General features: G+C 51.2%; 1 protein-coding gene across 1 annotated transcript; it reads left to right on the top strand.

The window, feature by feature from the left end:
* Nucleotides 1-11,939: 11,939 nt before the first annotated feature.
* Nucleotides 11,940-15,241, top strand: LOC128064803 (phospholipase A2, membrane associated). The gene is made up of 4 exons (XM_052657766.1): nucleotides 11,940-11,979; nucleotides 12,164-12,308; nucleotides 12,560-12,666; nucleotides 15,099-15,241. Exons 1-4 carry the CDS (start codon nucleotides 11,940-11,942, stop codon nucleotides 15,239-15,241), a joined length of 435 nt encoding a protein of 144 aa, XP_052513726.1.
* The last annotated feature ends 984 nt before the right edge of the window (nucleotides 15,242-16,225 follow it).

Consider the following 16,225-nt stretch of genomic DNA (forward strand, 5'->3'; position numbering starts at 1 on the left):
GGCAGATTTTCAGAAAAAGATCAGGTACATGACAGGAGGAGAACCTGTGGCCACTGATGGCTTCTGGGGCTGCCCCTGTGCGGTGGTGGCAGAGGACCCCCCAAGGACGCAACGGATGGGTGAGGCCACCCCCAGCCCTCCCATCTCTGCCCACCTGTGGCCCCGGCTGGGGTGGGAGCCGAAGTCTCATGTTGATATTCCAGGGTCAAAGAACCCCAGGAAGTCCCTGCTAAAAAAGCAGCCAGCCTGCTAGAAACTCCGCTCCAGACTATTGGAATGTGCCTGGGTCTCTGCCCAGGGTCAATGGGGGTGACCTGGGGCCCTGGGCTCTCTGGAGATTGGGGGGCAGCCCCGATAGCACAAGCTCGTTGCAGGTGCTGCGCAGAGCAAGACTGTTGCTACAGAAAGCTGGAGAATCGTAGGTGTGGCACCACGTCCCTGAGATGCCACTTTACTCTCCGCTGGGGCCTGATCGTTTGTGGTAAGAAAGAGTCCTACGCATCCACACAGCCTCCACTGTCCATTTTCCTACGTGTCCTCTGTGCTGGGCACCAGAGCTAGATGTTAATTCAAAGGGACAGTGCCCCTGCCTCAAGGGGCTCGCGGAGGACTGGGGAGTAACAAAAATGAAAATACAACATGGTAGATCCTGATAGGAAGTGAGGCAAAGGACTCAGAACACCAAGAACGGTGACCTCCAAGCTGAGTCTTCCAGGCTGTGAGGGGTAGGGGAAGGAAGGTTGGGGACATCCGAACAAGAGGACATAGCGGGGTCCAAGGGGCCAGAGGGACCTATAATGATTCTGTGCTGATGAAAGGAAATGTCAGGATGAGACCCAGTGGTGAGTGATGATGCTGGAGAGAAAGAAAGGGGCTAGTCAAGTCCCCAAGACGGTATTGTATTTAGATTTTGTCTGAAAGAATTAGGGAGTTCTCAAGCAAAGACGTGACATATTCAGGTTTATCTTGCAGAGGACTGACTCTGGTTGAGTGTGGAGGGAGACAGATGAAGGGGGTCCATGCAAGAGACAGAAAGCTGTTGACCTTTAGCAATGGTGAGTCCAGACGCAAGGGGTGGAGGCTGCCATTATGATAGGCCCGAAACAGTGTCACCTGAGCTTGGTGCTTGACTGGGAGCTGTTGGATGGCTATACCACCATGTGGATGGTACAACTGAGAGGGCCTGGTAGGGGAGGGCAGGAAGACTTCCACTGGGAACAAGTTGAGCTTGGAAACTTCCAGAACACCAAGGGAAATGAGCAGCAGGCAGCTGGATAAAGGAACACACAGATGAAGGGGAGGCCTGGACACAGATTCAGGAGGTGGCCACAGAGAGCAGAGACTTGGATGGACCCACCCACTTGATCTTTAAAGGCCCAGAAAGGAGAAAAGCAAGGAGGTCAAGGAGTTGGGCCAGGAGGAGATGATTAACAGCAGCCAGTTTAACAGAGGGGTCTTTCAGGATAAGGGCTGGCCGGGCTCCTTGGATTTAGAGGCAGGAAGACCACTGGTGACTCAGTGGGGGCTGTTCCCATGGATCTGCGAAGGCAAAGCCAGGTTAGAGTGGGCTGGAAGGTGGGTGGGAGGAAGAAAGGCTGCAAGTGTAGACAACCTTCTGGAGCAAGTTTGGCCATGAAGGGGAGGAGAGGTGGGCGGTGGCTGGAAGAGATTGCCTAATGCCCTGGACAGCTGACCCACGAGTGGGATTTTGAGAAACCATGGACTTTTCCTTAACAGCCTGAGGTCACTGAGATCAGAAATTGTGTCTTCCCATCATGACCTTTTCACAAGGTCGTGTCTTTAGCAAGCTCTGGGTCAGTTCAGTTCAGTTGAGTCACTCAGTCTTGTCCAACCCCATGGACTGCAGCACGCCAGGCCTGCCTGTCCATCACCAACTCCCCAAGTTTACTCAAACTCATGTCCATTGAGTCCATTATCCCATCCAACCATCTCATCCTCTGTCGTCCCCTTCTCCTCCTGCCCTCAATCTTTCCCAGCATCAGGGTCTTTTCCAATGAGTCAGTTCTTTGCATCATGTGGCCAAAGTATTGGAGTTTCAGCTTCAGCATCCCTCCTTCCAATGAATATTCAGGACTGATTTCCTTTAGGATGGACTGGTTGGATCTCCTTGCAGTCCAAGGGACTCTCAAGAGTCTTCTCCAACACCACAATTCAAAAACATCAATTCTTTGGCACCTAGCTTTCTTTATAGTCCAACTCTCACATCCATACATGATTACAGGAAAAATCATAACTTTGACTAGATGGACCTTTGCTGGCAAAGAAATGTCTCTGTTTTTTAATATGCTGTCTAGTTTGGTCATAACTTTTCTTCCAAGGAGTAAGCGTCTTTTAACTTCAAGGCTGCAATCATCATCTGCAGTGATTTTGGAGCCCCCCAAAAAATAAAATTTGTCACTGCTTCCATTGTTTCTCCATCTATTTGCCATGAAGTGATGGGACCGGATGCCATGATCTTTGTTTTCTGAATGTTGAGCTTTAAGTCAACTTTTTCACTCTCCTCTTTCACTTTCATCAAGAGGCTCTTTAGTTGCTCTTCACTTTCTGCCATAAGGGTGGTGTCATCTGCATATCTGAGGTGATTGATATTTCTCCTGGCAATCTTGATTCCACCTTGGGCTTCCTCCAGCCCAGCGTTTCTCATGGTGTACTCTGCATATAAGTTAAATAAGCAGGGTGACAATATACAGCCTTGACATACTCCTTTCCTGATTTGGAACCAGTCTGTTGTTCCATGTCCAGTTCTAACTGTTGCTTCCTGACCTGCATACAGATTTCTCAAGAGGCAGGTCAGGTGGTCTGGTATTTCTACCCCTTAAAGAATTTTCCAGTTTGTTGTGATCCACACAGTCAAAGGCTTTAGTATAGTCAATAAAACAGAAATAGTTGTTTTTCTGGAACTCTCTTGCTTTTTCCATGATCCAGCGGATGTTGGCAATTTGATCTCTAGTTCCTCTGCCTTTTCTAAATCCAGCTTGAACATCTGCAAACACACGGTTCACATACTGTTGAAGCCTGGCTTGGAGAATTTCAAGGATTACTTTACTAATGTGTGAGATGAGTGCAATTGTGCAGTAGCTTGAGCATTCTTTGGCATTGCCTTTCTTTGGGATTGGAATGAAAACAGGCCTTTTCCAGTCCTGTGGCCACTGCTGAGTTTTCCAAATTTGCTGCCATATTGAGTGCAGCACTTTCACAGCATCATCTTTTAGGATTTGAAACAGCTCAACTGGAATTCCATCACCTCCACTAGCTTTGTTCATAGTGATGCTTCCTAAGGCCCACTTGACTTTGCATTCCAGGATGTCTGGCTCTAGGTGAGTGATCACACCATCGTGATTATCCGGGTAATGAAGATCTTTTTTGTACAGCTCTTCCGTGTATTCTTGCCACCTCTTCTTAATACCTTCTGCTTCAGAAGGCTCTGGATGACAAGCAACAAGATGCCCACCTAACAGAGTCTCAGAGGGTGAGGAAGTCTGACTCTCCTGTAGCAGAGTCTGGGAGAGGGCAGTGCCAGAGCAGGGGCGCCTTCTCAGCTGTGTCGCCAGGGATCCAGTCCTTTCCCAGCCTTCTGCCCTGCCACACTGGCAACGTGATTCCAAGACACACTTAGAGCTCCAAGAGTTATGGCTTCACCTTACGGAAGAGGCTCTCCCTTCACACATGGCTCTGTTTGGAAATTCATCCTTCCCGGAAGCCCCCAGCAGACTTTCCCTTGTGGCTCACTGGTCAGGGCAAGGTCACATGATTCCCCTGCACTGCTCACTACAAAGGAAACAGGGACGACCATGACTGGCTTACACCCACCAAGAAGCATTCCCCGACTCCAGGGAACAGGGGCTTTGCACCTGAACACATCTGCTGGGGAGGAGAAACGGACAAGGCTTACAGCAAGGGTTTTCACAGAATCCCAGTTCACGGCTCATGTCCCCATCAGACTGGGTATGGGCTTCTAAGGGTAGGAATTCTGTCTCCCCATCAATCAGAAATATCTGGACACTGGTGCTTGTCCCAGACTAGAAATTCTGGGAGAACACGGGCTGTGTTATTCCCTCAGATTTCCCATGAGAAACCCAAGAATATTAACCAACCATCCAGTGTTTGGTCTTCCTGGGTGGTGCTAGTGATAAAGAACCCACTTGCCCATGCAGGAGAAATTAGATACTCAGGTTCCATCCCTGGGTTGGGGAGATCCCATGGAGAAGGGAATGGCTACCCACTCCAGTGCTCTTGCCTGGAAATTCCATGGACAGAGGAGCCTGGTGGGCTATAGTCCATATAGTCGCAAAGAGACAAAACTGAAGTGACTTGGCACCCACATGTATCCCACGTATATTTTCTTGTGATTTTAGAGGATCGGACCTACTTTAAATGTCAGTGGTGCAAATGTGATCAAATAGCTATCATTTGTTTTGCAAGAAACATGAAGACCTATAATAAAAAGCTCCAATACTACAGCAACCGTCAGTGGAGTACGCCCAAGAGAAGCCCCTGAGCCTGGACACCTTGCCTCCTAAAGCTGAGTTTCCACTTAGCTCCCCACTCCCTAGCCTAGCCACGTGCCCTGGCAAATGAAGGAAACCCCCTCTCCCATCCTAGACACAAGTCAGGAGGTCTTCTCGCCCCAAACAGAAGCCTCTGTCCAGAAGGAGATGCTCAAGTCTGGGCGTGGATGCCCAGCCCCTTCCCCAGCTTCCTTGGGAAGCAGGCAATTTTTCCACCGGTCCACTCCTCGTCAACTCCAATGTCATGTTTTGCTGTGGCAGCCACACTCCCGGTTGACTCTTCTGAATAAAGCAATTCATTTGGCAAACCATGCACGTGTGTGAATGTGTCTGTGTGTGAGAGAGTGTGTTGTGTGAACAAACTAGTACAAGGCAAGTGTAAAGGGTGAAAAATACCAGCCTTAGAGTGAGAACGGCTGAGTCAGAGCCCCACCACCACTTCCATAAGCCTAGTGCCCTTATCTAAGTAGACCACACTTCGGTACCAAGTGCACAGGCTTGTTAAAGATGGAAAAGGGATACCGGGTGTGAAGCACTGGGCCTGGCGTGCCCACATGTGTGCTTCTCACTGTGAGTAAAACCCAGCCTTCCAGCCTCCTTCGCTGGGCAAGAGCAGCTCCTGCTGGCCAGCTGGGGGCAAACAGCAGGACTGCTCTTGATCTGGGGAGGCACAGGCCCGTCTTCTGTAAGGTATGTTCTTCTCCCACGTTGCCAGCCTGCTGAAGGTGGGTCAATGTATTGGGAATTCAGACCACCACCGGCACTCTCCGAGCACTTATCCCCTGGCCCAGGGCTGGCTTCCTGGGCTTGTGACCCAGGCAGAGTCCCAGTGGGCACTGCGCCCAGTTCACGGCTCTGTCCCAGCCATCACAGTGTTGTTCAGGACGTGGAATCCTGCATTTTATTCCGCACTGGGACCCACAAAGTAGATAGCTGGTCCTGCCCTCACCTGGATGCTACTTCTGCTTTTTTCCTTCTAGCTTCCTCTGAGATATTCCCACGTGGACCTGTATTCTTTAATAATTGTCATCAGAGCCGCTGGCTGTGTACAGTGGGGAAGGGCTCTAGGAAGCAGAGTCTGCGTCTTTCCATTGGCTGAGTCTTTTCTGAGAGGGGGTCTTTTTTTCCTTCTTTCCAAGGGGCTCTTCTATCCTTACAGGATGTGAGTGCTCCCCCTTCTGGTCGCCTGACTGTATTTCAACGAGGCTTCTGTTCATTCGTTTCTTACATAACTTTCTTGTAAATGTATTCCCAAATTAGAAGGTGTGTTGTGTTTTGTTTTGTTTTTTTAAAGACGAGGAATGAATATTTTTTTCCTCACAAAGGGAAGATTAGGAAACAGAGTACAGAAAACGTTCAGCCATAATCCTGATATTGGAAACAACCGCTGGCTCTTGACTCCTTGGATTATTAAAAATTGAGCAGTGACTGTCACACGTGATCACATCCATCCCCGTAAAGGAGCAGCCATCTTCCCCAGTGACACTCTCGCTACAGCTCTCCATCCCTGCTGTCCCTTTCCCTCTTGTTTCACCTAATATTCCACAGGCGACTCTATTCTTTTTAACCTTTTATTTTCTGCAGGGGTATAGCCGATTAACAAGCAATATTGTGACAGTTTCAGGTGAGCAGCGAAAGCTCTCAGCCACACATACACACGTACCCATTCTCCCCCAACTCCCTTCCCGTCCAGCCTCATAACTTTAAGCTGAGTTCCACGCGCTATACAGTAGGTCCTCGTTGGTTATCCATCTTAGATACAGCAGTGTGCACGTGTCCATCCCAAACTCCCTAACTATCCCTTCCCCTATCCTTCCTCCCAGCAACCATTAGCAGGTTCTCGAAGTCACAGATGGCTCTTGAACAACAGGATTTGAATTGTGCAGGTCTATGTATACTAGGATTTTTTTTCAATGAACAGGCTCTACAGTAATGCAGAATCCGTCGTTTGTTGAATCCATATATATGGTGAATCTTGGATACCAAGAGCCCACTGTAAAGCTATGCACAGACCTCTGACTGTGCAGAAGCTCAGTGACCCTAAGCCCTGTGATTTTCAAGGATCAACTGTATCTCCTTCACCTGTGATGGCCTTTGTTTCATTGTCTGCCTCTCGACACTAAAAAGTAAGCCTCGTGAGAGTATTTTTGTTTTTTCACTAATGAACTCCCAATGTTTAAATTAGCTCTTGGGTGAAGGTGGCTGAACAAGATGCTAAACCATGGACTTTGAATTCTCAGGAGAAAACCCTGACGAGAAGGGGAAAGGAGAGGCATGTGTGACGTCACCAGAGTCCTTGAGTGCGGGGACCTGGACATGGTACCGGGGCCCCCAGGATGTAAGGGGTGGGCAGTCTGCCTGCCACAGAAGCGACAGCAGTGTGAAGCTGAGGCGCTTATCAAAAGGCCCAGGTCTGGCCCATCACCTCTGAACTTCATTCAGGCCAAAACAAATGGCCCTGAGAGCAAACACCTGTTGATGGGAAAAAAAGTGTAGAAACTGAACGTTAAGAATTATGCTCTATTGGGAGCTTCACTGAGGACTTCAGCCCAGATACAGTCTCTCAGTAGCTCTGAGGACTGTCCTCAGGGGCAAGGGATATATAGGAGGTTTTTCAAACATAAATAAATAAATAAACAACAGCAAAGAAAACTTGGTAGTCAATCTTCAAAAGATTCTCCCAACTAAAGAAATACCAGACATCTCAAGTTAATGAATTTAGTGCTTTTCTATATATGGGAAGAGGCAAGAGTCTGGGTTTCAGGACATCGCTCCAGTGATAGGCACCTTGCGACCGAGGGCCAGCATCCTGTTCCCATCCTGAATCCCCTCGGGGGCCGTGTCAGTAGTGGCTTCTGCCTTGATGGGCACACATACTATTTTACTGAGATGGCAGGGGGCATTCTTTGTCCAACATCCCAGATTTCACAGACCAAGAGAGATCCTCAGAAGTTTTATTATTTGCTAGGGTAGTGCTCCAGGTACCACAAACTGGTGCCAGTGGTAAAGAACCCGCCTGCCAGTGCGGGAGACATAAGGGACCTGGGTTCAGTTCCTGGCTCTGGAAGATCCTCTGGAGCAGGGAACGGCAGCCCACTCCAGTGTTCTTGCCTGGAGAATCCTAAGGACAGAGGAGCCTGGTGGGCTACAGTCCCAAAGAGTCAGACATGGCTGAAGTGACTTGGTACACACACCACCAACTGAGTAGATTAAACAATAGAAAAATCTGCTCTCTCAGTTCTGGAGCCCAGAAGTCTAAGATCAAGGAGCCAGTGAGGTTGGCTCCTTCTGAGGTCTGTAGGGGAGGGTCTGTTCCGTCCTCTCCCCAGGCTCTGGTGGTGACCTGGCCATCTTCAGGATTGCTTGGCGTGTAGAAGCATCCCCACCTCGACCTCGGCCTTCACCTTCATGTGGAATTCTCCCAGTGATGACGTGTGTCTGTGTCCAAACTTCCCCTTCTTCTAAGTCATCTGCCTTAGGCCCACCCTAACAGTGTTAGACTCTTTGTGATCCCATGGACTGTAGCCCACCAGGCTCCTCTTTCCATGGGATTCTCCAGGCAAGAATACTGGAGTGGGTTTCCATTCCCTAACCTTATCCTAACTCATCACCTCCACAAAGACCCTCTTTCCAAATAGAGTCACATCCTGAGGTCTTACTGGAGGTCAGGACTTCAGGGTAGGAATTTTGTGGAAACACAAGTCAACCCTTAATACAGGTCTAGCTCTTCAAGGAAACTGTATCTTCAAGATGAATGCTGCCTGGGACGGCTGTGAGTCTGCACAGCTAGGTTACTGTAGTGTAAAGCCTTGAACCTGAACAGGACCTTCTGATCTTCACCCCACTGTATCCTCTGCCTGCCTTTTGTCTGTGGAAAAATCTTAGCCAGAGAATAAGTTGAATCAGAGAAGTGAGCCCATGAAGAAACAAAGGCGAGCAGTCAAAGGAGACCAGATGATAACAATGCAGTCAGTAAGCACGCCGAGGACTCTCAGCTCCTCCTCGAGGCTGCAGATGAGATCCGGAGTCATCTCCCGGGTGCTAATGTACAGGTACTGAAACCCCCACCAGGTGGAAGAAGGTAGCTACATGACGGCCAGACTCTAGCTGCCATATCAGCTGCCACAATTCTGAGAACTGTCCCCACGGACATGGAAACCAACCAAGCCTGGAACTAAAGATTTCTTGCACCGGAAAGAATCGAGATGACGCTGGTCAGAGCACTGATGACCGATTTCGAGACGAGCGTCGGGGCTGACTGTGCTGTCTCTGTATGTAGCCCCTTCCCCAGCCTGCAATGCAGCGGATCCAGGTTCAGTCTCCGGGTCGGGAAGATCCTCCGGAGAAAGAAGTGGCAACCTGCTTCAGGATTCTTGCCTGGGAAATCCCTCTGGACAGAGGAGCCGGGCAGGCTACAGTCGTTGGGGTCACAAGACTCAGACACGACTTAGTGACTTGACCACCAGCACTGGGTTCCCCTGTCTATGGACGTTCCTCCCACCTGACTGTCCAGTGGGGAGAGCAGGCGTTTGGACAGGCACCCATCCTCTGCACCACCTGACTGTCCAGTGGGGAGGGCAGGCGTTTGGACAGGCACCCATCCTCTGCACCACCTGACTGTCCAGTGGGGAGAGCAGGCGTTCGGACAGGCACCCATCCTCTGCACCACCTGACTGTCCAGTAGGGAGGGCAGGCGTTTGGACAGGCACCCACCCTCCACGCCACCCACCACCAGGATGTCAGCTCCCAAAATAAAGCAAGCTTTCCTTTCTACCAACTGTCCTCTTTGTCGGCTTCTGAGTGGTGAGCAGCCGGAACCCGGGTTCCGTAACATCCTAACAGTCGTTTGGGGGGTTTGTTTGGGTTTCTGTAAAGTAAATTCCTGATAACCTTCAATTAGTGCCTGACAAGCTTTGATAAGTGCCTGATGTCCTCTGATTGCCAGGCATCCACTTCAGTGATGGCTATCTAGAATAAACACCTTGCCAGCCACATGCCTCCCCTCACTAAGGCACCTTTGTATTGGAGATTTTGGTTAATTTGGTTCTTTGGGGCCACCTGCTGTTCCTCTTCCCATGCTTTACACTGACGCTCACATGGTTTAGCTTCACCAATAAAGGGTGAGCACACCAAACCCTAGGCCCCGCCTTCGACCCCAATAAAAGCAGAACCACAGACCAGTGATCTCCAGCTTTCTGTCTGCCCCTGACCTGCTGTGGGGTCCCAGGTGCGCCGTGTAACTTCCAGGTCCTGTAAGTAATAGACCTTTATTCTTTCAAAATTTTCTGCTGATTATTGCTGAAGGGCCTCTTGCAGTAGTAACAACCCTACTGTCTGTCCAGCCACCACGCTGGTTACTGAGGGGTTAGGATCGCCGTGCAACGGTTGTGCTAGCCACTGATCTCAGCGATCAGTGGCTTAACACATGCAACTTGTATTTCTCGCCCAGGCAAAGACCACTGAGGGTCTGCAGAGCTCTCTCCAACAGGTGTCCTCCAAGGTGTCCAACGAAGTGTCCCCCAGTGACTGAGGGATCCCAGCTGCCTCCGTCTCTGGTTCCGCCAGGAGGGGTGGAGAAAGACTAAGGCACTGCATACGGTTTGCACCTCATTGCAGCCTGGCAGTGGGCATCGGCACTGATGCTTATGCGTGTTCTGGCCAGAATCAGTCCCCTGGGTCTAACCTGGACGGGGACCCGGAGAATGTGGGGGGAGCAGGCTGAGTGGGGATGGGCACCATAGCTTTGGCACACTGGCTTTGGGGGATGTGTATTGGAGAGTGTTAACTGAAGGTTATGGGAGCCAAATTCTTAGCAGTGTTAGAGGGCAGGAAAATGGCGTGTGTTTTCGAAATGAAAGCTAGAATCACTCTCTGCCTGAAGCTGAGGAAGAGAGAGCAGTCAGCCCCATCTCCAAACAGGCAAGCACTGGGGATGAGGTTGGCAGTATTTTCGGGATTGGGGGAAATACCGGGACAGTCTCTGGCTTCTTCCAGATAGGGGTGGGGAGGAGAGGAGAAGAAAGAGGAGCAAGAAGAGAAGCTAGAAACGCTGTCCTAAGTCTGGGGAAGGGACCATCTGCCCCGCTGCGGTCCTTTTCCTGCTGGACAAGTTCTCACCATCTCCTGAGAGGTTTCCATGATTCTTCAGACTTCTCTGAGGCTTAGAATGTGCTTCCTGTGAATGGCAGGTTTATGGAATGAACGAATACCAGTAAATGCCTTGTTTCTTATTCCCAAATAGCATATTAAAAAAAAAAAAACCTTGTTCAACAGCAGATGGCCATTGCCCTCTCCTGGAAGTGGGTTCAGGAAGGTCATACCCAGACTCTATTACGGGAATTTATTCACTCAGGAGTGAGACCCATTGGAAAGATGACAAAATATTGTAAAATTTTGGCATCGGCTAATGGCACATAAGCTTTTTTCTATCCTCAGCTCTGTCCTGGCAGCTGATAAGAACAAAAAAGAGGATTGTCTAGGGGCTGAGGCCTCCAAACTCTTAGTCCAGTAACTGGCAGTATCCCCATCCCATCCCCTATCCCACCAAACCCCAAGCTCCCAGAGGGCTCAGCTGTTTAACTAGAGTTCAGGATAGACAAGGCAGTCACTTTGAGAAGTCAGTCTGAGATCCTCTGAGAAATAGATAGCCAGAAACAAATACTCAGTCCCTGACGACTGCCCGCCTTGATGAGTGGCTGTGTCCTGTGTGTGTACATGTGTGTGTGCACATGCAGGCACCCATGAGCACAAGCCTGCACATGCCTGGTCTGGTATGACAAGAGGGGATCTGTGCACAGGGGTGTTGTGTGGGAACGTGATTATATTGTGTGAAGTGATGTCCGCACTAGCAGATGAGCATAGAGTGTGTGTGCATACACATGCATGTGTGCACGAGTAGGTGTGTGTTCTGTGTACAAGTGTAAGGGTGAAAGAGATGGTGCTGCTTTGGTTCTGGAGAAAACCACTGCAGATCCGACCCCATGGGTGGAATTCCCAAGCCTGACTCCAGTGTGGGGGTGAGTAAGCTACGTATGCTGGGGGACACACAGCCTACGAACTCTGGGATCTCCCAGTTTGGCAGGGTGTCCAGGTCACAGCCCCCCAGGAACTCTCAGGAGGGTGAGGAGCATGGCGGTCTCAGCAGTGTATCGTGGGGGGAGGTGGTCTCGACCAGTGAGTCGTGTAACAAAGCTGGGAGGCGCCCCCTGCACGTGTCCTGTGTGCCCGATGAAGGCAGTCACGCTGGACCCCGCCTGGGATGGAAGAGCATGTCTGTGGTCTCCTTGAAAGACTCCCTCCATCAAGATCGTTGAATATGAGCAGGACAGCAGGGGCCGGGGCAGAAGCTGGACCGCCTGTTAGAGGATCTAGGCTGGTCTGTCTGTATTTCTCCCCCACAGGACCCTCAGCATGAAGACCCTCCTGCTGCTGGCAGTGATCATGGCCATCGGTAAGAGTTGAACCTGACCTCTGGCCACAAGGGGCACAGCCCAGGGAGGGAGGCACCCTCAGCCCTCGGCTTCCCTTCCCACCGCATCTGGCCCTCTCTCAGAAGTGGGGGCAAGGGGGTGGCAGGGAGAGGCAGAAGGAGGTCACAGGGTCCCAGGCCCCATCACCAGCTGCTGTCCTTCCAGGCCTGCTGCAGGTCCATGGAAGTTTGGCAGATTTCCGGAAAATGATCAAGTTCGCGACAGGAAAGGAACCTGCGACCAGTTATAGCTTCTACGGCTGCTACTGTGGAATGCGTGGCAGAGGAACCCCCAAGGACGCAACAGATCGGTGAGGCCACCCCAGCCCTCCCTCTGCCCACTTGTGGCCCCAGGGGGGCCAGGAGCTGGAAAGCTCCTGTTATCCCATTTGCACAGAACCCCAGGAAGTCCTGGCTGAAAAAGCAGCCAGACCTTTGGACATTCTGCTCTAGACTGTACCAATGTCCGGGGGTCTCTGCCCAGAGCACAGGCCTGAGGCCACAGGACCCTGGGCTCCCTGCAGCCTGGGCAGGCAGCCCCTCGAGCACAGTCTCGCCACAGGTGTTGCAGGGCACATGAGTGCTGCTACAAAAACCTGGAGAGCCGCGGGTGTCGCACCAAGTTCCTGAAATACAACGCCACTTACCAAGAGGACCAAATCATCTGCGGTAAGAAACAGTCTCAGCTCCTCTCAGCCTCCTTGGCTCACTTTCTCCTTCTGGGCACTCTGCTGAGCAAAAAGGTAGGTACAAAGGGAGTGTTCCTGCCTCAAGAATCTCACAGTGGGCTGGAAAGTAAAGAAAGCCAACACGCAGCACGGTAGACTCCGCTAGGAAGCGAGAAAGCTGGTGGGGCTCTGCATGCAGCCTGCGGTTCGAGGAAGCTCCCCGAGAACAGTGAATTCTAAACTGAGTCTTCGAGGCTGAGAGCAGTCAGGGGAAAGCAGAGCTGCGAGCATCCCGACAGGAGGACACAGCAGAGTCCAACGGACCAGAAGGAACCGCAGCCATTCTGGGCTGCAGAAGGGAAACGTGAGGATGAGACAGAGTGAAGACCAATGATGCTGGAGAGACGGGAAGGGGCTGGGTCAAGTGCCCAAGGCCATGTTGTGCTTAGATTTTTGTCCTGAAGCGGTTCAGTTCAGTCAGTTCAGTCATTCAGTCGTGTCCAACTCTTTGCAACCCCATGAACCGCAGCATGCCAGGCTTCCCTGTCCATCTCTAACTCCCAGAGTCCACCCAAACCCATGTCCATTGAGTCAGTGATGCCGTTCAACCATCTCATCCTCTATCGTCCCCTTCTCCTCCTGCCCTCAATCTTTCCCAGCATCAGGGTCTTTTCAAATGAGTCAGTTATTCGCATCAGGTGGCCAAACTATTGGAGTTTCAGCTTCAACATCAGTCCTTCCAGTGAATATTCAGGGCTGATCACCTTTAGGATGGACTGGTTGGATCTCCTTGCAGTCCAAGGGACTCTCAAGAGTCTTCTCCAACACCACAGTTCAAAAGCATCAATTCTTCGGCACTCAGCTTTCTTTATGGTTCAACTCTCACATCCATATATAACTACTGAAAAAACCACAGCTTTGACTAGACGGACCTTTGTTGACAAAGCAACGTCTCTGCTTTTCAATATGCTGTCTAGGTTGGTCATAACTTCCGACAGTCCTTAAGGAAAGGAGTTAAAACCCAGAATTGCATTTCAGAGGCTCTTTCCAAGTGTGGTTGGAGAGACATAGAAGGGGGAGCCAGGAAAAGGCCATTGCCATCGTGCAGAAAAGAGACGGGAGAACTTGACCTATAGCAATGGTGGTCAGGATGGAAGAGGTGGAAAGTCCTGTGAAAATAGCTTTGAGATAGAAGCAGTGGAGCTTGGTGGTTGACTGGGTGGGGTTACTGGGAGGAGAGTTGGAGGTACCCACCCATCTGGTGTTTAAAGGCCCAGAAAGGAGACAGAGGAGGGACAGTCAGAGAAGGAAGGGAGGAGAGAAGAAGGCCGAGGGGTGGGCCAGGAGGAGAGGGTTAACAGCAGCTTGTTTCACAGAGGGGTCCTCCAGGATAAGGGCTGACCGGGCTCCTGGGGTTCAGAGGCAGAACGACCACTGAGGACCTCAGTGGGAGTTGCTTCCATGGATCTGTGAAGGCAAAGCCAGATTAGAGCGGGTTGGAAGGTGGGTGGGAAGTAAAGAGAGGTTGTGAGTGTAGACAAAGTTCTGGAGCAAGTTTGGCTATGGAGGGGAGGAGAGAGATGGGTGATGGCTGGAAGGGATTGCCTAGTGCCTCAGATCTACTGACTCATGAGTGAGATTTTGAAAAACCATGGACTATTCCTCAACAGCCTGAGGTCTCTAAGATCAGAAATCATGCCTTCCCATCATGACCTGCCACAGGGCTCTGTGGCTTTAGCAGGCTCTGGATGCCCACCTAACAGAGGCGTAGAGAGTGAGGAAGTCTGACTCCTGTAAGAGAGCTGGGAGAGGGCAGTGCCAGGGCGGGGGCCGCTCCTCCGCTGTGTTGCCAGGGGTCCAGTCCTTCCCCAGCCTTCTGCGCTGCCACGTTGGCAGTGTGATTCCAAGGCACAGTCCAGGGCTCTGAGAGTTATGGGTCGCTCTACAGGAGAGGCTTTCCCTTCGCACATCTCTCTCTTTGAGAGGAAATTCATCCTTCCTGGAAGTGCCCCGCAGACTTTCCCTTGGGGCTCACTGGTCAGGGCAAGAGCACGTGCTCCCCGGACACTAATCATAACTAAGGAAGCAGGGATGACCATGACTGGCTTTCACCCATCAAGACCCATTCCCAGAGCCCAGGGGCCAGGGACTATGGAGCTGAACACACCTGCTTGGGAGAGGAAAGAGACAGCGTCTAACAGCAAGGCTTTTCACAGCATCCCAGGGCATGACTGCTGTATCCCCATGAGACCGGGTGTGGGCTTCCTGAGGGCAGGAGTTCTGTCTCCCCATCAGTCAGAAATACCTGGACATCAGTGCTTGTTCCAGACTAGAAACCCTGGGAGAACAGGAGCTGTCTTTCCCCCAAGAATTCCCATAAAAATCCATAGACAATTAACGAACATGCATTCTGTTTATTTATTGTGATTTCAGAGGATACGGATGACTGTAAGAGTCAAGTGTGTCAATGTGATAAAATAGCTGCCAGTTGCTTTGCAACAAACCTGAAGACCTACAATAAGAAGCTGCGTTTCTACAGCAAGCTTCGGTGCCGAGGGCCCACCCCCCAGTGCTGAGGGCCCCTCATCCTGGAAGCCTCACCACCAAAGGCTGTTTCCTCCCCTAGCACCCGACTGCCTACCCTAGCCTTGTTCTTTGGCAAATGAAGGAAAAGCTCTCGCCCACCCTAGAGACTAGCCAGGAGTCCTTCTCTCCCCAGACAGAAACCTTCCATCCAGAACGAGAAGCTCAAGGTCTGGGTGTGTATACCGGCCCCTTTCCTCTGCTTCTTTGGACAGCAGGGTTTTTCCTCATTTTCCACTCTTCTTCAAGTCCAAAGTCATGTTTAACTGCAGCAGCTACACCCCTGGCTGGCTCTTGTGAATAAAGCAATTCACTTGGCAAACTATATGCATATGTGTGTGTTTGTATATGTACTGGTGCACACCTGGGTGTAGGCACTCACACACCACCCCAGGCCCTTCTAGTGTGAGAACATATTAGCACTAGTAAGGTAGTGCAAGTGTAAGGACTTGGAAACACAAGCTTCAGTGTCAGACTGGCCGAGTCAAATCCCCACCACCGCCACTTCGCTGAGCCTTAGCGACCTCACTTAAGCAGAGGTTGCTTCGGTACCCAGTGCGCAGGCTTGTTGGAGAATAAAGAGATAACGGATAAAGCGCTGGGCCTGACACGCCTGCCTCTGTCGTTATCACACGCAAAACCCAGCCTTCCTCCTCTCCTACACTGAGGAAGGGCAGCTCCTGCTGGCCTGTTGGGCAAAAACGGAAGTGCTGTTCCTGGTGTCTGGGGGTCTAGCGTCCCAGCCTCCTGTGAGATACATTCTTCTCCTATGTTGCCGGCCCAGGGGTGGGCCAGTGTAACGCTGGCCACCAGTGGGACTCTCAGGGCATTTGTCCCCTCACCCAGGGCTGGCTTCCTGGGCTTGTGACCCCGGCAGAGTCCCAGCGGACGCTGCGCCTAGTCTCCGGCTCTGTCCAGCTGTCCCAACTTGTTGATGACATGGAATCCAGCATTTTACTCTGCACGGGGACCCACAG

This window comes from Budorcas taxicolor, chromosome 2, assembly GCF_023091745.1.
Source record: "Budorcas taxicolor isolate Tak-1 chromosome 2, Takin1.1, whole genome shotgun sequence".
Classification (NCBI taxonomy): domain Eukaryota; kingdom Metazoa; phylum Chordata; class Mammalia; order Artiodactyla; family Bovidae; genus Budorcas; species Budorcas taxicolor.